This window comes from Xenia sp. Carnegie-2017, unplaced genomic scaffold (assembly GCF_021976095.1).
Source record: "Xenia sp. Carnegie-2017 unplaced genomic scaffold, XeniaSp_v1 HiC_scaffold_17, whole genome shotgun sequence".
Classification (NCBI taxonomy): Eukaryota; Metazoa; Cnidaria; class Anthozoa; order Malacalcyonacea; family Xeniidae; genus Xenia; species Xenia sp. Carnegie-2017.
In genome coordinates, this window is record NW_025813479.1 from 670,119 (window position 1) to 693,188 (window position 23,070).

The following is a 23,070-nucleotide window of genomic DNA, read 5'->3' on the forward strand; positions in this document are numbered from 1 at the left end:
AGGCTCTAACACTAAGTTGTCCTTCTGTTCATTTCCTATTCTGTGCCAGTACTGTAACTTGAAAGATAGTCTTTGCTGGATGTTTTGAAAGAATGCCGGTTTTCAACTTATTTGAAAAGCTATGTAGTAATACTGAAGTGAAAGTCTATCTAATGTAAGTGAAGTTAAAGTATAATTTCACAGACAAGAAAATGATAAAGTTAGATTGTAGGTTACAAATTGTATTTAGGTAACAAAATAGGAAAGAGTAACAATTTACAAAATTCTTGTGATTGATTATAAAATTGTTACACACAGACACAGAATTCAAACTATAAAGAAAAACTGTTAGTTGAGACATGATGTAAAATGTTATCACAGACGAGCACCCGTAATGTTCAGTTTACTTCACAAGAACACTGAGTTGTAAACTAGTAGCTGCGTGATTTAAGCCACGAACCAGTAAACCAAAATGGCGGCGATTTGCAAAGTTAGTGACAGCATCAAAGATGGCGCTGCACTTGGTGTCGTCGAAGGTGACGATGTGTTTGTTGTCATTGTCGAAGATGGCGATGGACTTGGTGTCATTGTCAAAGATGGCGCTGCACTTGGTTTCAGTGGTCCATTAAGACAATTAAAATAATTTCCATATGATCCAACATATTCTTTAACAGATGCACCATTATACCTCACCAATCTTTCTACATTTTTGTATGCTATTCCAGCTGCCGTTAACTTAGTGATATTAACTCCTTCCAACATATTTCGGATGCTTTTGATTGTTTGAGACGATGTTGATTTACCAGTGACAATGGCGTACAATGGTCTTGTTCCGATGTGGCACTTTCTGTATTGATTCATACCTATATGAAATGAAACAATTGTTAGTGGAAAATTTCAGACGCACGGAAATAGCTACTCTCGCCTTTAACGTTGATTTTAGCCTCTTACTAAATCTTAAACTTTTGTGTAAGACAAGATCTTTATCAAATGTCGCTCAGTATATTGGGGATCTCAAAATTGCACGTCTCCAAAGGATGCGTGCTACTATTTCATATCTCTGCGGTGTTGAGGTGATGCAAAACAACTCAAGAAAAGACAAGAAAATAAAGGGAATTGTGAGAGGCTAGGAGATTTCTCGGCTATTGGGCTTATGACAGTTTTTTTTGCTTCAAATTCAACTCTGTTCATTTTTTGCGTTTAAAGACTTCCTCCGATTGAGATATTTTTCAAAACTTACCAGCTGTAGTTCCATTTGGACAAAGTAGTTTGTAATCTTTAAGTGCACCATAACTGGGATATTTAGCTAAAAACTCCATTGCTGTTGTTTGCTTCACAAAACCAACACGATCATTGTTACCATCAGCCATATAGAAAGCTCCCATATAGTCATAATATGGCTCAGTTGAGTTTAGCGCATGTTCCGTTACACAAGAGCAAAGATCTGTCTTCACAGCGTCGCTGATTTCCTCGATGTCATTGATACCTAAACATGGATATCAATCTATTTCACGGAATTCTGTAACAATGTCTCAGCTGGGCTCATAGCTAGAGATTTTATTGCGAAACATCATTGCTACTCTGAATATTTTCACAATCACGTTTGCTGGTGCTCAAAAGCCTGTTGGTTTGCTTGTGATTAAATGGCAAATACTTAATGCTGTTTGTTGGATTGAATTAAAATATGGTCATGCAATGCTCGCGGTCAGCGGTCGGAAAATATTGATTTGTCCGGTTGTTTATGTTTACGTTTTTGGGTTTATGCACCTTTTCACGTTGCTATGGACACCGCTGTACGGCTAAATGTCGTTCGTTTAGTAGAGGCGTAATATACCCAAAGACTCGATCTTTGACAACTTTCTCGTGATAAATTTAATATCCATTTTAAACTAGGTATATTAAGGTGAGTATACTGTCAACCATGAAGTAGAATTGACTACATATTTAATGTAAAAGATAACTTACCTGGTGCACAACTTTCAGCAAAGAAGTCCGAAGCAGATTTATACTGGTTGTCTGTGTATGTCATTATTTTATTGTAAATCATGTAACCAACAGGGATTTTCCAACCGACAGTTTTTCCTACACCAGTATGGCAGGATTTTGATTCTGCAGGAGTTGAAATTAAAAGTAGTTCCTTTCTTGACGACAGCCAGACCGTAATATTGAATAAATCTGCCGAGCCCTGGTAGTTTTGACCAATGACAATTTGGAGATTTTCAGCTGAAGAAGAGGAAAGATACATGCAGTAAAACTTTACATACAGTTAAAGTATGTGGCCAATGTCGTATCTGCGTGTCTACATTCTTCGTCCAGAATGATTTAATACGATAACTGGAAGGTTAGGATAAAGATTTTGCTCAACATAAAAATTCATTGACATTTCACTCCTGGCTAATTATTGCCTAAAACATTGGATTGTTTATAATTGAAAGAATGATTCGTTTATAAATGTTCCTGTGGGTATACTACACTAAATACAATGATAAATAAGTTAATTTCTTACCGTTCTGGACCATGTGATCAGCTGAAACCATAGTTATATTTGCTCGACCGTTCACAACATCTTCAACGCAACTTGAACCGGATGTTGCTGCTTGACATGTGACACTTATGTTTAGATTGGCGTTATTACATGCAGTTACGTCTTCGACACAAACTACAAGAAAAGTGCGAAGGTGTTAAAATTGAATTGATACAAGTTTCAGCTTTTTATAGATCCAGAAATGTCCAAAACTTTGAATTGGTCATTTAACTTTAAAAGTTTTTCGCCTCCCCCACCCTCCCCCTTGTCCAAGATTAAGTCTACAACACATGTGTCAGATCGGTAAAAAGCTTTGGAGATCATCACACCTATTGGGGTACATTAAAGGAGGCCCATGAATGATGAAGGAAAATAAGATCACCCACAATAATTCTGACGCGCTTCAAATGAACAAAATGCCGTAGGAACAAAATGCCGTTGAGGGGGTGAGTTGTGGAATGAATAGGGCTGGTGCAAATGACTTATATTCGTCAGTTTGTTACTAAATCTTTCTACGCATAACATCGGTGGCCTAGCCTGCTTTGATTCAGCGAAAGTTGTGCTGTCCAGTCGAGTTCATGCCCCAACAAAACGATGATGAGTTTAGTGACCGCGCGTTTTTGTCGACTCATTTTGGTTGCGTTTCGTGATTGTTGCTCGTGAGCAATCGTGGCCGCTAAATGGTTGATTTCTTATCTCATGAAATACTTCAAGACTTACCCACTCCGAACGCAATTAAGTTTTGAAAAATGAATATCGACAATATTCCGAAGTGAACAAGCGAATTGTCTTTAGTAATGCATTGCACAACATTCATCAGAAAAGTTATTTTTGTGTACGCAATACCGAGAAAACATGTCCAACCGCTTGAGGTTTCTCTAAAATTCTTTTTTTATTATATTTCCTATATAAGGGTTCCATAATTTGGAATTCAAAGGCCTTTCATTTCAATCAATAGCGAGAGAAACCACTTAAATTTATATTGTCTACAGACATCCTGTGTTTACAGACATGCAATATACAGTCATCTGTATACGTTGTGTTGAGATTTCAAATTGGATGATTTCTTTGAATTTAGGTGCTGTTGGCCATTGTTTTGTGTATCATGTGTTTTTTTCGCTTTCATATACAACAGGATTAGTGACCAGTCTCCACGGTTTTTACACGTTTGTTGTACCCATTGTTGTATTGCAAATTTGCCACCAACTTCCACGGAATTATGGAATTAACAAACAAAGTGTCCCCCCCCTTCACGACAGCTACTGATCACATTAGCATTGATAACACATTCTTTTGTAGGAGACCTCCAACATAGGAGCTTTTATATTACATGCCAACCACCTATACTGGAACTAGACTGCTGTTTGAACGTTAAAAAACGTGAGGTTTAACATGATAAGTTTCCAAGTTCATAAGCAAAGAGTTCGGAAGAGCACGTTTTTGACAGATCTCAGTGATTCTCAAAAAACGAAACAAAGATTTAAGCTTCATATTGAATTATTGTGTGACTAAAATTAATCAACATGATCTACGTGATATTACAGATTGTCAATATGCAAAAATCTAACTTATTGAAAAAAAGCTTCATGGGCGTTCTGTATGGAATTCAATTCCAACAAGTTATCAGAGATAGCAAAAGTGTGTCAATTTTACAAAATAGAATTGCCCCTTGCATTTTATGATTTTGTTTAGTTTGTAATTAATGATAGAACTAAGCTTTGTTAATATCTAAACATCTCAACCTATCTTTTACCTCTATAGTTATTTGTTATCTCTGTGTTTTATCTCTATAGCGGTTTTATTGCGTTGTAATTTTTGTAATTGTATTTGCACAAAAGCACGCCAGGCGTTGAAATCAACGTCATTTGACAACGCCATTTGAAAATTTTATTCATTCATTCATTCATGGAATTCAAATTTGTTTACTACATCGACAGGCCTTGTTCCTTAATCCTTTGCTATGGGAGACGATGGCCTTCTCAATGCGTGAAACTGACTTGCGTTTCTTCAACATTTATTGTTTGAAGCAAACTAATTCGATATGCATGCGTGAATCTGAGTAATGTTGTGAACGCCTTAAAAGAAGGGTCGATGGCCATCACATACAGATAAACGTGCTCGACAAAAGAACACGTGTATATTCATATATTCAGTTGTGCCCTACTGATGTCTTTCGAAATTCAATTTACTTCCAAAAGTAATTAAGGAGTATATGAATATGCACCCTTCCTCCCCCAAATAACGTTCCAGGTACGCCTCTGCTTTCGGCAAATATGTTTTGTAAATAATTATGTTTGCTGTAATACACATTATATACGTCTCAGTTTTGCTTCGTTACATAATATTTGCAGCGTACCGCAATGCCTTTGACTGGAAGTGAAAGTACCGACGAATTATCTGACACGTATGCAACTGGCAAATATACGTGTCAAAGTGCACGTAGCAGTGGCAATTGAAGCTATTGTCAAAGCACATGTTCGGTAGTCGCCTAACACATGCTTATCTCTCGCATTAAGCTTCCCTGCGTGTGTAGAACAAATCATTAGTTCATTAATACAGCACTACTGATTTCAAACATCTGGCTTCCGTGTTAATTAATCAGTTTCACAACCTTACCTGTGTAGTGATAATCAGCAGCCACGAAGGAATTGACCAGTGCAAATAATATCGCTGCTTGTCGATACATTTTTTGACGAGAAATGGTTTCTCTGAGAATTTCTGGATAATTGCTTGTGAAGAGGTTGATCAGTGCTTTACGTAACGCCTGTTACGACAAGTGTCACCGTCAGCTTGGTAAGGTGTATTTGTATGAATCTCGTACCGAAGCCTCATCCAATGAGAATAGAGATAACACTAATTGCTACATTACTCTCTATTGCTATTGGCTTGAACTACAATACCATTTAAAGCTTCAACTGTAGGAAACGCCATGAATTCCTACTTCCAAGAACTGCTCTCATATGCATTAATATTGCATGATTAAATATTGTCAATTTGTGGAACAATATTGATGCAATTGAATTCAATGAGTCAGGGGGTGTTTACATGAATCCGGAATGACTTTCAATTCTGATCAAAACGTGATGTCAATTCGTTTTTACATGGGAAATCAACACAAGGATTGACATTTTGCAGGAATTTTGAATTTAAAGATGGCGAACATAAACATTATAGCAACCCTTTTTTTTCTGTTGCTCCTGAGTTAATCAGCTTAACACTTGCATGAAACTAATTGTTGTTTTTCTTCGCACTCATTTTAGCCCATTTAGCCGCCTTATTTGCTCACGAGCTTCAATTTCCCAGAAGACACTACGCATGGCTCATGCGTGCTTCGTCATTAATCACAATCTCATTCCAGAATGAAACTCAGCTCGTGTTTACATGAGATTAAAACTAAATCTCGATCCGGAATGAAAATAGGAATGAAGTCGATCCCGATCGAGTTGTGACTCATTCCGTATTCATGTAAACATGCAGTAGGATTTCTTTTAAAATGGAATGAGTTCATTACGGATCGAACGTCATTCCGGATTCATGTAAACACCCTTTATATGTAAATAGGAGATTATACATGGAACGTTATTAAACAAGAGAGAAAAGAATTCAAATTTACATTTTCGTTCAAGATTTCTTTTAATATACCGAAGGAATGAATAAGACTGAGAGTTCAAGGAACATTAACGGCGCTTTTCTCAATGACAAAGTAAATGGTTTGAGCCTGGGAGTATAGTTACATGTTTGTAGATGTAGACCGTCTAGGTTGGTGTAGTCCTGAGAAGACTGTGGGTGTTGATGTTGACTAATGTTTGACTCTCTTGTGAACCTGACTATATACCACTAAGGACATCTATAAGTACTTTGACATCCTTGATTCTGAAGATGACTACCACTAAGGACCACTATAAGTACTTTGAGATCCTTGATTCTGAAGATGAGTACCACTAAGGACCATTACTAAGTACTTTGACATCCTTGATTCTGAAGATGAGTACCACTAAGGACCACTATAAGTACTTTGACATCCTTGATTCTGAAGATGAGTACCACTAAGGGCCATTACTAAGTACTTTGACATCCTTGATTCTGAAGATGACTACCACTAAGGACCACTATAAGTACTTTGACATCCTTAATTCTGAAGATGACTACCACTAAGGATCACTAAGTACTTTGACATCCTTGATTCTGAAGATGACTACCACTAAGGACCTCTATAAGTACTTTGACACTCTTGATACTGAAGATGTATACCACTAAGGATCATTTAGGACCATTTAGGATATTGACACCCTTGATTCCGAAAACGACTACCAGTAAGAATGTCGAAACGTCAGTCAACATCAACACCAACAGTCTTTTCCAGAACTGCATTAACCTAGACGATCATCGTTTGCTGACATGTCTTCATAAATGACGTTGAACGTATTGAACGACAGTTAAACGTGCTCAACAATTGTTGCCTTAAAACTCTTCTTTGTTTGCTAAAACAAATGGATTTAACAAGAAAATATAAACGTGCAGTAGAGGCACATCATACGGCAAGCATATATACCTTTTCATAAAATATCTCCTTATAAGACCGTATTCACGAAGTTGAATTGTTTTTCAAAATGGATTTTATGAGTTTTGTTTGTTTTGGTAAATTTGAAACAAATCTTTCTTCATTTCAGGTAGCACACTTTGTTGGGGAGACAACGTCAACGCATCTTATCGTTTTACGAACATGGCCTTCATTTTGGCAGTCCTTCACTGGGAAGAAACGTTGTCATCTTGCGAATGATGAGAACGAAGTAATGCTGAAAAGTCATTACACTGTTATGGAAGACGGCACGACCAACATGCGATGGGATCGAGCCCAGTTTGGCTTTTTGAAATCGACATTTTTACAAGTTCCTTGTAAGCGTATTGCAGTATGGATAAGATGAAAACTGCTGTATGTGAATAAAAGCCAGGAAAACAGCAAGAAACATTTTCGACAATATTTAATGCCGTATCTGCCGAGAAACATTGTAATTAGATAAGTGTGACGCAGTTAATGACGTGTGTGCATTGTGTTGTCATTGACGTCATTAAGAGTTGATATTGGTTTTGCAGAGGGCATTTAATTGTGATGCGCTAAATAGTATTGATCTGTATGTGTCATAAAAATTTTGCCATGACAGACTTGACGGTATTTTCATCTAAAGATATGTCTTCATTTTAAGTTTTAAAAAACTGTTAAACATTCATGTATTTGTCGCTTTTTATAATTGTAATTGAGTGTGAAGGCTTCACTGTCTTTGGAATAGCTTTTATATAATATATATTATTTATATATTATATATAAACTTTATGTTATAAATGGTAAAGTCCAACTTTAGGACAATTGAAATTTAAAGGACATGCAGGCAGTCCTTCAAAAACTGTTTAACTATATTTCTTAATAAATTATCAAACGTAAATCAATGACTGGGTTGAAAATAGAGAATCCTGCAAAATATTTATTGTCTTTGCATTGTTTTTTTTTTTACTCTGGCTGAAACTTTAGTAGAATAACTAGATATATTCCCCACCTATCTATATCAAACACAGACTACTTTTGGACAGCTTTTAGGTGGCGAATGTAGTTGCCATAGCAATTAAGAATTCGATCCCAGTCTCTAGCAACAAAGATGTGTGAGCATGTGGTAAAATATATTTCACTTTCATCGTTTTGTACATCTCGATAATTTTATGAATTATTTGGATAAACTAGTTATTCTCATTGTGGAAACTTCGTGATGTCAATTTTAGATCTGATGTGGGGAGTTGATATCATATAATTTTATTTTTCTTTGTTATATTGCTGTAAAATCATCATAATAATCTTGCAGTTTTTTGGGTAAATTTGCCACGTGTTGTACGTCTTGTTTGTAAAGATAAGACAGCAGAAACACTGGAATGAAATTTATCTTAAATAAATGACAAGGATTTTGAATGAAAACGTGTTCCTTATGGCAACATTGGATTTGTATTCATAATACAATGTAAACTTTCTTTATAGAGTAATAAGTTTTAACAATAACAGTATTGTGTGTGTCTATTTGTTCATTTCAAATGCTGTACAGGGTCACTGTTTAGAACTAATTAATCGAAATGAAATTTATTATATTTTTGTTCTATATTATAATTGATTATACGTAATTGTATACTGTAATAGACTATATATTCCTTGTCTTCTTTTTCTATTGGCTTCCTTTTTAGGGGGTAGGCATAGCTTGCGTCTGCGTGCATTTAATTTTGTTGAAATGTTTCTTTAGTTGTATTTGATTGTGTGTTATATCATCATTGCTCACATGAAGTTCGTTTTTCTACAGTTTAATGTTTGTAATAACATTAAATCATTGAATAATCCCAGTTTGTAATTAATAATGCCTTGGATTTTAGATATTTTATCCTGAGATGTTGCACTTATAAATGGAAGAATGAAATATATGATGAATTATCACAAAACCACAGAAATCTAATCAATCAAGGTAAATTGTATACAGTTTCAAAGCTTTTTTGATTACAAGAAAGACTACAATAAATTATACAGTAGAATGGAATATTTGTGTAAGAACATCACGCTTTAAACATTGTCTTTCATCAACTGTGGGGAACTTTCCCATTAATTAAATTTTGAAAGGCAAGGCACAGTTTTAATGCGATTTAAAGTGATTTGACAACAAAATAGTCAAATTGGCAGTATATATGGCATATTTTGATGTCTTGATAATAAGAATGCAGGCTTCAAAAGTTAACCTCCACAATGTGTAAATTAATGTTTTCGCAAAGTACATTTATGTACAAATTCCATACTTGTCAGAGTAATAGCAGCTGTCGAATTGCTAGTATGCTCAGTGAGACATGCGCAAGGACACTTACTTCAAAGGCTCTAACACTAAGTTGGCCTTCTGTTCACTTCCTATTCTGTGCCAGTACTGTAACTTGAAAGATAGTCTTTGCTGGATGTTTTGAAAGAATGCCAGGTTTTCAACTTATTTGAAAAGCTATGTAGTAATACTGAAGTTAAAGTCTATCTAATGTAAGTGAAGTTAAAAATATTATTGCACAGACAGAAAATGATAAAGTTAGATTGTGGGTTACAAATTGTATTTAGGTAAAAAAATAGGAAAGAGCAACAAGTTACAAAAATTGTTATGATTGATTATAAAATTGTTACACACAGACACCGAATTCAAACTATAAAGAAAACTAGTTTAGACATGATGTAAGCACAGACGAGCACCCGTAATGTTCAGTTTACTTCACGAGAACACTGAGTTGTAGACTAGTAGCTGCGTGATTTAAGCCACGAACCAGTAAACCAAAATGGCGGCGATTTGCAAAGTTAGTGACAGCATCAAAGATGGCGCTTTCGTTTCATTTTTCCAGTAAGTAAGACCACTCAAAATTGTTTTCATATGATCCAACATATTTTAACAGATGCACCAGTATACCTCACCAATCTTTCTACATTTTTGTATGCTATTCCAGCTGCACTTAACTTAGTGATATTAACTCCTTCCAACATATTTCGGATGCTTTTGATTGTTTGAGACGATGTTGATTTCCCAGTGACAATGGCGTACAATGGTCTTGTTCCGATGTGGCACTTTCTGTATTGTTTCATACCTATATGAAATGAAACAATTGTTGGTGGAAAATTTCAGACGCACGGAAATAGCTACTCTCGCCTTTAACGTTGATTTTAGCCTCTTACTAAATCTTAAACTTTTGTGTAAGACAAGATCTTTATCAATTGTCGCTAAATATATTGGGGGATCTCAAAATTGCACATCTCCAAAGGATGCGTGCTACTATTTCATATCAGTGCAATGTTGAGGTGATGCAGAAACAACTCAAGAAAAGACAAGAAAATAAAGGGAATTGTGAGAGGCTAGCAGATTTCTCGGCTATTTGGCTTATGATAGTTTTTTGCCAAATTCAACTCTGTTTATTTTTGCGTTTAAAGACTTCCTCCGATTGAGATATTTTTCAAAACTTACCAGCTGTAGTTCCATCTGGACAAAGTAGTTTATAGTCTCCAAGTTTTCCATAATTGGAATATTTCTTTAAAAAGTCACTAGCTGTCGTTTCCTTCACAAAACCAACGCGATCATTGTTACCATCAGCCATACATTTGAAAGCTCCCATATAGTCATAGTATGGCTCAGTTGAGTTTTTAGCGCATGTTCCGTTACACAAAGAGCAAAGATCTGTCTTCACTGCGTCACTGACCCCTTGGGATCTCAAATACCTAAATATGGATATCAATGTATTTCACGGAATTCTGTAACAAGTTCTCAGCTGAGCTCATAGCTAGAGATTTTATTGCGAAACATCATTGCTACTCTGAATATTTTCACAATCACGTTTGCTGGTGCTCAAATGCCTGTTGGTTTGCTTGTGATTAAATGGCAAATACTTAATGCTGTTTGTTGGATTGAATTAAAAATATGGTCATGCAATGCTCGCGGTCAGCGGTCGGAAAATATTGATTTGTCCGTTTGTTTATGTTTACGGTTTTTTTGGGTTTATGCACTTTTTCACGTTGCTATGGACACCGCTGTACGGCTAAATGTCGTTTGTTTAGGAGAGGCGTAATATACCCCAAGACTCGATCTTTGACAATTTTCTCAGTGATAAATTTAATATCCATTTTAAACTACGTATATCAAGGTGAGTATACTGTCAACCATGAAGTAGAATTGACTACATATTTAATGTAAAAGATAACTTACCTGGTGCACAACTTTCAGCAAAGAAGTCCGAAGCGGATTTATACTGGTTGTCTGTGTATGTCATTATTTTATTGTAAATCATGTAACCAACAGGGATTTTCCAACCGACAGTTTTTCCTATACCAGCATGGCAGGATTTTTTTATTCTGCAGAGAGTTGAAATTAAAAGTAGTTCCTTTCTTGACGACAGCCAGACCGTAATATTGAATAAATTTGTTGAGGTCAGGTAGTTTTTGACCAATGACAATTAGGAGATTGTCAGCTGAAGAAGGGGAAAGATACATGCAGTAAAACTTTACATACAGTTAAAATATGTGGCCAATGTCGTAACTGCGTGTGTACATTCTTCATCCAGAATGATCTATTACGATAACTTGGAAGGTTAGGATAAAGATTTTTGCTCAACATAAGAATTTATTGACATTTCACTCCTGGCTAATTATTGCCTAAAACATTGGATTGTTTATAATTGAAAGAATGATTCGTTTACAAATGTTCCTGTGGGTACACTACACTAAATACAATGATAAATGAGTTAATTTCTTACCGTTCTGGACCATGTGATCAGCTGAAGCCATAGTCATATTTGCTCGACCGTTCACAACATCTTCAACGCAACTCGAACCGGATGTTGCTGCTTGACATGTGACACTTATGTTTAGATTGGCGTTATTACATGCAGTTACGTTGCTGACACAAACTACAAGAAAAGTGTTAAAATTGAATTGATACAAGTTTCAGCTTTTTATAGATCCAGAAATGTCCAAAACTTTGAATCGGTCATTTAACTTTAAAGGTTTTTCGCCTCCCCCACCCTCTCCCTTGTCCAAGATTAAGTCTACAACACATGTGTCAGATGGGTAAAAAGCTTTGGAGATCATCACACCTATTGGGGTACATTGAAGGAGGCCCATGAATGATGAAGGAAAATAAGATCACCCACAATAATTCTGACGCGCGCTTCAAATGAACAAAATGCCGTAGGAATGATTTTGTGGAGGGGGGGGCGTAATTTTTGGAATGAGGGGGTGGGGTGAGTTGTGGAATGAATAGGGGCTGGTGCAAATGACTTATATTCGTCAGTTTGTTACTAAATCTTTCTACGCATAACATCGGTGGCCTAGCCTGCTTTGATTCAGCAAAAGTTGTGCTGTCTAGTCGAGTTCATGCCCCAACAAAAGGATGATGAGTTTAGTTACGGCGCGTTTTTGTTGACTCATTTTGGTTGCGTTTTGTGATTGTTGCTCGTGAGCAATCGTGGCCGCTAAATGGTTGATTTCTTATCTCATGAAATACTTCAACACTTACCCACTCCGAACGCAATTAAGTTTTGAAAAATGAATATCGACAATATTCCGAAGTGAACAAGCGAATTGTCTTCAGTAATGCATTGCACAACATCCATCAGAAAAGTTATTTTTGTGTACGCTGTACCGAGAAACCATGTCCCAACCGCTTGAGGTTACTCTAAAATTCTTTGTTTATTATATTTCCTATATTAGTGTTCCATAATTTGAATTCAAAGGCCTTTCATTGCAATCAATAGCGAGAGAAACCACTTAAATTTAAATTGTCTACAGACATCCTGTGTTTACCGACATGCAATATGCAGTCAGTCATTTGCATGCGTTGTGTTGAGATTTCAAATTGGATGATTTCTTTGAATTTAGGTGCTGTTGGCCATTGTTTTGTGTATCATGTGTTTTTTCGCTTTCATATACAACAGGATTAGTGACCAGTCTCCACGGTTTTTACACGTTTGTTGTAGCCATTGTTGTATTGCAAATTTGCCACCAGTTTCCATGGAATTATGGAATTATCAAACAAAGTGTCCCCCCCCCTCACGACAGCTACTGATCACAATAGCATTGATAACACATTCTTTTGTAGGAGACCTCCAACATTGGAGCTTTTATATTACATGCAAACCACCTATACTGGAACTAGACTGCTGTTTTAACGTTGAAAAACGTGAGGTTTAACATGATAAGTTTTCATGTTGATAAGCAAAGAGTTCGGAAGCGCACGTTTTCACTGATTTTAGTGATTCTCAAAAACGAAACACAGATTTAAGCTTCCTATTGAATTATTGTGTGACTAACATTAATCAACATAATCTACGTGATATTGCAAATTGTCGATATGTAAAACACTAACTTATTGAAGAAAAGCTTCATGGGGGTTGTGCTTAGAATTCAATTCCAACAAGTTATCAGAGATAGCAAAAGTGTGTCACTTTTACAAAATAGAATTGCCCCTTGCATTTTATGATTTTGTTACGTCTGTAATTAATGATAGAACTAAGCTTTGTTGATATCTAAACATCTCAACCTATCTTTTACCTCTATAGTTATTTGTTATCGCTGTGTTTTATCTCTATAGCCGTTTTATTGTAATTTTTGTAATTGTATTTGCACAAAAGCACGCCAGGCGTTAAAATCAACGTCATTTGACAACGCCATTTGAAAATTTTATTCATTCATTCATTCATGGAATTCAAATTTTTTACTACATCGACAGGCCTTGTTCCTTAATCCTTTGCTTTTGGAGACGATGGCCTTCTCTATGCGTGAAACTGACTTGCGTTTCTTCAAAATTTAGTGTTTGAAGCAAACTAATTTGATATGCATGCGTGAATCTGAGTAATGTTGTGAACGCCTTAAAAGACAAGTCGATAGCCAACACACTCACAACTTTTATGAATTTATTTATCTCTGTATCACATACAGATAAACGTGCTCGACAAAGAACACGTGTATATTCATATATTCAGTTGTGCCCTACTGATGTCCTTCGAAATTCAAATTACTTCCAAAAGTAATTAAGGAGTATATGAATATGCACCCTCCCCAAAATAACGTTCCAGGTACGCCTCTGCTTTCGGCAAATATATTTTGTAAATAATTATGTTTGCTGTAATACACATTATATACGTCTCAGTTTGCTTGCTTACATGATATTAACAGCGTACCGCAATGCCTTCGACTGGAAATTAAAGTACTGACGCTAACTATCTGACACGTATGCAACTGGCAAATATACGTGTCAAAGTGCACGTAGCAGATGCAATTAAAGCTATTGTCAAAGCACATGTTCGGTAGTTGCCTAACACATGCTTATCTCTTGCATTAACCTTCCCTGCGTGTGTACAACAAATCATTAGTTCATTAATACAGCAATACTGATTTCAAACATCTGGCTTCCGTGTTAATCTATCACTTTTTCAACCTTACCTGTGTAGGGAATGTGATGATCAGCAACCACGAAGGAAACGACCAATGCAAATAATATCGCTGCTTGTCGATACATTTTTTGACGAGAAATGGTTTTTCTGAGAATTTCTGGATAATTGCTTGTGAAGAGGTTGATCAGTGCTTTACGTAACGCCTGCTCGGACAAGTGTCAACGTTAGCTTGGTGAAGTGTGTTTGTATGAATCTCGTACCGAAGCCTCATCCAATGAGAATAGAGATAACGCTAATTGCTACATTACTCTTTATTGCTATTGGCTTGAACTACAATACCATTTAACGCTTCAACTGTAGGAAACGCCATGAATTCCCCCTTCCAAGAACTGCGCTCATATCCATTAATATTGCATGATTAAATATTGTCAACTTGTGGAACAATATTGATGCAATTGAATTCAATGAGTCAGGGCAGGGGGTGTTTACTTGAATCCGGAATGACTTTCAATTTCATCAAACGTGATGTCAATTCGTTTTTACATGGGAAATCAACACAAGGATTGACATTTCGCAGGAATTTTGAATTTAAAGATGGCGAACATAAACATTATAGCAACCCTTTTTTTTCTGTTGCTCCTGAGTTAATACAGCTTAACACTTGCATGAAACTAATTGTTGTTTTTCTTCGCACTCATTTTAGCCCATTTAGCCGCCTTATTTGCTCAAGAGCTTCAATTTCCCAGAAGACACTACGCATGGCACATGCGTGCTTCGTCATTAATCACAATCTCATTCCAGAATTAAACTCTATTCGCGTTTACATGAGATAAAAACTAAATCTCGATCCGGAATGAAATTTCGATCCGAATGAAAATAGGAATGAACTCGATCCCGATCGAGTTGTGACTCATTCCGTATTCATGTAAACATGCAGTAGGATTTCTTTTAAAATGGAATGAGTTCATTACGGATCGAAAGTCATTCCGGATTCATGTAAACACCCCCTTATATGTAAATAGGAGATTATACATGGAACGTTATTAAACAAGAGAGAAAAGAATTCAAATTTACAGGTTCGTTCAAGATTTCTCTTTTTAATATACCGAAGGAATGAATAAGACTGAGAGTTCAAGGAACATTAACGGCGCTTTTCTCAATGACAAAGTAAATGGTTTGAGGCTGGGAGTATAGTTACATGTTTGTAGATGTAGACCGTCTAGGTTGGTGTAGTACTGACAAGACTGTGGGTGTTGATGTTCACTAATGTTTGACTCTCTTGTGAACATGACTATTTACCACTAAGGACATCTATAAGTACTTTGACTCTGAAGATGACTACCACTAAGGACCACTAAGTACTTTGACATTCTTGATTCTGAAGATGAGTACCACTAAATACTTTGACATCCTTGATTCTGAAGATGACTATCATTAAGAACCACTAAGTACTTTGACATCCTTGATTCTGAAGGTGAGTACCACTAAGGATCATTACTAAGTACTTTGACATCCTTGATTCTAGAGATGAGTACCACTAAGGATCATTACTAAGTACTTTGACATCCTTGATTCTGAAGATGACTACCACTAAGGACCACTATAAATACTTTGACATCCTTGATTCTGAAGATGACTACCACTAAGGACCTCTATAAGTACTTTGACACTCTTGATTCTGAAGATGTATCCCACTAGGGATCATTTAGGACCATTAAGGATATTGACACTCTTGATTTCGAAAACGACTACCAGTAAGGATGTCAAAACGTCAGTTAACATCAACACCAACAGTCTTTTCCAGAACTGCATTAACCTAGACGATCATCGTTTGCTGACATTTCTTCATAAATGACGTTGAGCGTATTGAACGACAGTTGAACGACAGTTGAACGACAGTTGAACGTGTTGAACGACAGTTGAACGTGCTCAACAATTGTTGCCTTAAAAACTCTTCTTTTGTTTGCTAAAACAAATGGATTTAACAAGAAAATATAAACGTGCAGTAGAGGCACATCACGGCAAGCATACATACCTTTTCATAAAATATCTCTTTGTAAGACCGTATTCACGAAGTTGAATTGTTTTTCAAAATGAATTTTGATGAGTTTTTGTTTTTTTTAAATTTGAAACAAATCTTTCTTCATTTCAGGTAGCACACTTTGCTGGGGAGACAACGTCAACGCATCTTATCGTTTTACGAACATGGCCTTCATTTTGGCAGTCCTTCACTGGGAAGAAACGTCACTTGCGAATGATGAGAACGAAATAATGCTGAAAAGTCATTACACTGTTATGGAAGACGGCACGACCAACTTGCGATGGGATCGAGCCCAGTTTGGCTTTTTGAAATCGACATTTTTACAAGTTCCTTGTAAACGTATTGCAGTATGGATAAGATGAAAACTGCTGTATGTGAATAAAAGCCAGGTAAACAGCAAGAAACATTTTCGACGATATTTAATGCCGTATCTGCCGAGAAACATTGTAATTAGATAAGTGTGACGCAGTTAATGACGTGTGTGCATTGTGTTGTCATTGACGTCATTAAGAGTTGATATTGGTTTTGCAGAAGGCATTTAATTGTGATGCGCTAAATAGTACTGATCTGTATGTGTCATAAAAGTTTTGCCATGACAGACCTGACGGTATTTTCATCTAAAGATATGTCTTCATTTTAAGTTTTAAAAAACAGTTAAACATTCATGTATTTGTCGCTTTTTATAATTGCAATTGAATGTGGAAGCTTCACTGTTCTTGGAATAGCTTTTATATAATATATATTTATATATTATATATAAACTTTATGTTATAAATGGTGAAGTCCAACTTTAGGACAATTGAAATTTAAAGGGCATGCAGGCAGTCCTTCAAAAGTGTTTAACAATATTTTTAATAAATTATCAAACGTAAATCAAACTGGTTAAAAGTAGAGAATCCTACAAAATATTTATTGTCTTTGCATTGTTTTTTAGCCTGACCGAAACTTTAGTATAATACATATATATTCCCACCTATCTTTATCAAACACAGACTACTTTTGGACACTCGGGTGGCGAATGAAGCTGCCATAGCAATTAAGAATTCGATCCCAGTCTCTAGCAATAAAGATGTGTGAGCATGTGGTAAAATATATTTCACTTTAATCGTTTTGTACATCTCGATAATTTTATGAATTATTTGGATTCACTAGCTATTCTCATTGTGGAAACTTCGTGATGTCAATTTTAGATCTGATGGGAGTTGATAACATATAATTTTATTTTTCTTTGTTATATTGCTGTAAAATCATCATGATAATCTTGGAGTTTTTGTAAATTTGCACGTGTTGTACGTCTTGTTTGTAAAGATAAGACAGCAGAAACACTGGAATGGAATTCATCTTCAATAAATGACAAGGATTTTAATGAAAACGTGTTCCATATATGGTAACATTGATTTGTATTCATAATACAATGTAAACTTTCATTGTACAGTAATAAGTTTTAACAATAACAGTATTGTGTGTGTCTATTTGTTCATCTCAAATGCTGTACAGGGTCACTGTTTAGAACTAATTAATCGAAATGACAGTTATTATATTTTTGTTCTATATTATAATTGATTATACGTAATTGTATACTGTAATAGACTATATATTACATTGTCTTTTCTATTGGCCTTTAGCTTGTAGGCATAGTTTGCGTCTGCGTGCATTTAATTTTGTTGAAAATTTCTTTAGTTGTATTTGATTGTGTTATATCATCATTGCACACATGAAATTCGTTTTTCTACAGTTTAATGTTTGTAATAACATTAAGTCATTGAATAATCGGGGACAAGTAGCAAGAATTCACGTGCCGTCCCTGATTTCGACTGATCGCTACAACACGCGCAACACTTCCAAACTTCCAGCCCGAGTTTGCATCGCCCCTGGCGCGAAAAGATATGATGATGATGATGATGATTGAATAGTCACAGTTTGTAATTAATAATGCCTTGGATTTTAGATATTTTATCGTGAAATGTTGTACTTATAAATGGAAGAATGAAATATATGATGGATTATCACAAAACCACAGAAATGTAATCAATCAAGGTAAATTGTATACAGTTTCAAAGCTTTTTTGATTATGAGAAAGATTACTATAAATTATACAGTACAATGGAATATCTGTGTAAGAATATCACGCTTTTAAACGTTGTCCTTCATCAGTTGTGGGAACTTTCCCAATAATTAAATTTTAAAAGGCAAGGCACAGTTTTAATGCGATTTAAAGTGATTTGACTACAAAATAGACAAATTGGCAGTATTTACCGCATATTTTGATGTTTTGATCATAAGAAAGCAGGCTTAGAAAGTTAACCTTCACAATGTGTAAATTGATGTTTTCGCAAAGTACATTTATGTACAAATTCCATACTTGTCACAGTAATAGCAGCTGTCGAATTGCTAGTATGCTCAGTGAGACATGTGCAAAGACACTGACTTCAAAGGCTCGAACACTAAGTTGTCCTTCTGTTCATTTCCTATTCTGTGCCAGTAGTGTAACTTGAAAGATAGTCTTTGCTGGATGTTTTGAAAGAATGCCACGTTTTCAACTTATTTGAAAAGCTATGTAGTAATACTTGAAGTTAAAGTCTATCTAATGTAAGTGAATAAATATTTCACAGACAAGAAAATGATAAAGTTGGATTGTAGGTTACAAATTGTATTTAGGTAATAGGAAATAGCAAAACAAGTTTTAAAAATTCTTGTGATTGATTATAAAATTGTTACACACAGACACCGAATTCAAACTACAAAGAAAAAGTCTTAGTTTAGACATGATGTAAAATGTTATCACAGACGAGCACCCGTAATGTTCAGTTTACTTCACGAGAACACTGAGTTGTACCAGTAGCTGCGTGATTTAAGCCACGAGCCAGTAAACCAAAATGGCGGCGATTTGCAAAGTTAGTGACAGAATCAAAGATGGCGCTGCGCTTGGTTTCATTGTTCCAGTAAGACCATTATAATAATTTCCATATGATCCAACATATTCTTTAACAGATGCACCAGTATACCTCACCAATCTTTCTATTTTTGTATGCTATTCCAGCTGCCTTAACTTACTGATATCAACTCTTGCAACATATTTGGATGTGTGATTGTTTCAGACGATGTTGATTTACCAGTGACAATGGCGTACAATGGTCTTGTTCCGATGTAGGTACTGTATTGATTAAAGCTATATGAAATGAAACAATTGTTAGTGGAAAATTTCAGACGCACGGAAATCGCTACTCTCGCCTTTAACGTTGATTCTAGCCTCATACTAAATCTTAAACTTTTGTGTAAGACAAGATCTTTATCAAATGTCGCTCAGTATATTGGGCTTTCTCAAAATTGCACGTCTCCAAAGGATGCGTGCTACTATTTCATATCTGTGCGGTGTTGAGGTGATGCAAAACAACTCAAGAAAAGACAAGAAAATAAAGGGAATTGTGAGAGGCTAGGAGATTTCTCGGCTATTGGGCTTATGACAGTTTTTTTTGCTTCAAATTCAACTCTGTTCATTTTTTGTGTTTAAATACTTCCTCCGATGGAGAGATATTTTTCAAAACTTACCAGCTTTTCTTCCATTTGGACAAAGTAGTTCATAGTCTGCCATAGTTGTGCCTCTATAATTGCGATTGTTGTCAAAAAAGTTTTTAGCGGTCGTTTGCCTTACAAAACCAACACGATCATTGTTACCATCAGCCATACATTTGAATGCTCCCTCGTAGTTGTAATATGGCTCAGTTGAGTTTAGTGCGCATGTTCCGTTGCACAAAGAGCAAAGATCTCTTCACTGCGTCACTGACTCCTGAGATGCCATTAATACCTAAATATGGATATAAATGTATAAATATGGATATCAATGTATAAATATGGATATCAATGTATAAACATGGATATCAATGTATAAACATGGATATCAATGTATTTCACGGAATTCTGTAACAATGTCTCAGCTGGGCTCATAGCTAGAGATTTTATTGTGAAACATCATTGCTTCTCTGAATATTTTCACAAACACGTTTGCTGGTGCTCAAAAGCCTGTTAGTTTGCTTGTGATTAAATAGCAAATACTTAATGCAGTTTGTTGGATTGAATTAAAAATATGGTCATGCAATGCTTGCGGTCAGCGGTCGGAAAGTATTGACTTGTCAGGTTGTTTATGTTTACGGTTTTTTTTTGGGTTTATGCACCTTTTTCACGTTGCTATGGACACCGCTGTACGGCTAAATGTCGTTCGTTTGGTAGAGGCATAATATACCCCAAGACTCGATCTTTGACAACTTTCTCGTGATAAATTTAATATCCATTTTAAACTAGGTATATTAAGGTGAGTATACTGTCAACCATGAAGTAGAATTGACTACATATTTAATGTAAAAGATAACTTACCTGGTGCACAACTTTCAGCAAAGAAGTCCGAAGCGGATTTATACTGGTTGTCTGTGTATGTCATTATTTTATTGTAAATCATGTAACCAACAGGGATTTTCCAACCGACAGTTTTTCCTACACCAGTATGGCAGGATTTTTGATTTCGCAGGGAGTTGAAATTAAAAGTAGTTCCTTTCTTGACGACAGCCAGACCGTAATATTGAATAAAGTTGTCGAGCCCAGGTAGTTTTTGACCAATGACAATTTGGAGATTTTCAGCTGAAGAAGAAGAAAGATACATGCAATAAAACTTTACATACAGTTAAAGTATGTGGCCAATGTCGTATCTGCGTGTCTACATTCTTCGTCCAGAATGATTTAATACGGTAACTGGAAGGTTAGGATAAAGATTTTTGCTCAACATAAAAAGTCATTGACATTTCACTCCTGGCTGATTATTGCCTAAAACTTTGGATTGTTTATAATTGAAAGAATGATTCGTTTATAAATGTTCCTGTTGGTATACTACACTAAATACAATGATAAATAAGTTAATTTCTTACCGTTCTGGACCATGTGATCAGCTGCAGCCATAGTCATATTTGCTCGACCGTTTACAACATCTTCAACGCAACTTGAACCGGATGTTGCTGCTTGACATGTGACATTTATAGTTAGACCTGCGTTATTACATGCAGTTACGTCGTTGACACAAACTACATGAAGAGAGCAAAAGTGTTTAAATTGAATTGATACAAGTTTCAGCTTTTTATAGATCCAGAAATAAAGTAAATGGTTTGAACCCGGGAGTATCGTTACACGTTTGTAAATGATGATCGTCCAGGTTAATAAAGTTGACTATTTTGTTGTTGTTGACTGACATTTTGACAGCATTGGCGGTAGTCATCTTCAGAGTCAAATGAAGATGACTACCGCTAAGGTTGTCGAAACGTCAGTCAACAACAACAAAAACAGATCCAGAAATGTCCAAAACTTTGAATCGGTCATTTAACTTTAAAGGTGTTTTGCCTCCCCCACCCTCCCCCTTGTCCAAGATTAAGTCTACAACACATGTGTCAGATCGGTAAAAAGCTTTGGAGATCATCACACCTATTGGGGTACATTAAAGGAGGCCCATGGATGATGAAGGAAAATAAGATCACCCACAATAATTCTGACGCGCGCTTCAAATGAACAAAATGCCGTAGGAATGATTTTGGGGGGGGGGCGTAATTTTTGGAATGAGGGGGTGAGTTGTGGAATGAATAGGGGCTGGTGCAAATGACTTATATTCGTCAGTTTGTTACTAAATCTTTCTACGCATAACATCGGTGGCCTATAACCTGCTTTGATTCAGCGAAAGTTGTTCTGTCTAGTCGAGTTCATACCCCAACAAAACGATGATGAGTTTAGTTACCGCGCGTTTTTGTCGACTCATTTTGGTTGCGTTTCGTGATTGTTGCTCGTGAGCAATCGTGGCCGCTAAATGGTTGATTTCTTATTTCATGAAATACTTCAAGACTTACCCACTCCGAACGCAATTAAGTTTTCAAAAATGAATATCGACAATATTCCGAAGTGAACATACGAATTGTCTTCAGTAATACAACATCTATCAGAAAAGATATTTTTGTGTACGCAATACCGAGAAAACATGTCCCAACTGCTTGAGGTTTCTCTAAAATTCTTTGTTTATTATATTTCCTATATAAGTGTTCCATAATTTGGAAGTCAAAGGCCTTTCATTGCAATCTATAGTGAGAGAAACCACTTAAATTTAAATTGTCTACAGACATCCTGTGTTTACCGACACGCAATATACAGTCATCCGAATACGTTGTGTTGAGATTTCAAATTGGATGATTTCTTTGAATTTAGGTGCTGTTGGCCACTGTTTTGTGTATCATGTGTTTTTTCGCTTTCATATACAACAGGATTAGTGACCAGTCTCCACGGTTTTTACACGTTTGTTGTACCCATTGTTGTATTGCAAATTTGCCACCAACTTCCACGGAATTATGGAATTATCTAACAAAGTGTCCCCCCCCCTCACGACAGCTACTGATCACAATAGCATTGATAACACATTCTTTTGTAGAAGACCTCCAACATAGGAGCTTTTATATTACATGCAAACCACCTATACTGGAACTAGACTGCTGTTTGAACGTTAAAAAACGTGAGGTTTAATATGTTAGGTTTTCAAGTTGATAAACAAAGCGCACGTTTTTGACAGATCTCAGTG

General features: G+C 35.9%; 2 protein-coding genes across 2 annotated transcripts; both read right to left on the reverse strand.

Annotated features, from left to right (window-relative positions):
• Positions 1 to 155: 155 nt before the first annotated feature.
• LOC124437771 (serotransferrin-like) lies at positions 156 to 21,575 on the reverse strand. Its single transcript, XM_046987698.1, has 5 exons — positions 21,389 to 21,575; positions 20,844 to 21,104; positions 20,258 to 20,277; positions 10,513 to 10,744; positions 156 to 842 (listed from the first exon to the last, which is right to left on the reverse strand). Exons 1-5 carry the CDS (start codon positions 21,423 to 21,425, stop codon positions 427 to 429), a joined length of 966 nt encoding a protein of 321 aa, XP_046843654.1. The 5' UTR covers positions 21,426 to 21,575; the 3' UTR covers positions 156 to 426.
• LOC124437774 lies at positions 11,300 to 14,795 on the reverse strand. The gene is made up of 3 exons (XM_046987700.1): positions 14,481 to 14,795; positions 11,795 to 11,947; positions 11,300 to 11,509 (listed from the first exon to the last, which is right to left on the reverse strand). The coding sequence occupies exons 1-3, from the start codon at positions 14,554 to 14,556 to the stop codon at positions 11,316 to 11,318; spliced, it is 423 nt and encodes a 140-aa protein (XP_046843656.1). The 5' UTR covers positions 14,557 to 14,795; the 3' UTR covers positions 11,300 to 11,315.
• Positions 21,576 to 23,070: the final 1,495 nt, after the last annotated feature.

Excerpts from the sequence above, each read along its gene's own strand:
- LOC124437774 (XM_046987700.1), bottom strand. The coding sequence starts at position 14,556 with ATGTATCGACAAGCAGCGATATTATTTGCATTGGTCGTTTCCTTCGTG. Across the intron at positions 11,948-14,480 it reads TCATCACATTCCCTACACAG|TTTGTGTCAGCAACGTAACT; the intron begins GTAAGGTTGAAA and ends CTTTTCTTGTAG. Across the intron at positions 11,510-11,794 it reads TGATCACATGGTCCAGAACG|CTGACAATCTCCTAATTGTC; the intron begins GTAAGAAATTAA and ends CCCCTTCTTCAG.
- LOC124437771 (XM_046987698.1), bottom strand. The coding sequence starts at position 21,425 with ATGACTATGGCTGCAGCTGATCACATGGTCCAGAACG. Across the intron at positions 21,105-21,388 it reads TGATCACATGGTCCAGAACG|CTGAAAATCTCCAAATTGTC; the intron begins GTAAGAAATTAA and ends CTTCTTCTTCAG. Across the intron at positions 843-10,512 it reads TCCAGATGGAACTACAGCTG|GTATGAATCAATACAGAAAG; the intron begins GTAAGTTTTGAA and ends CATTTCATATAG.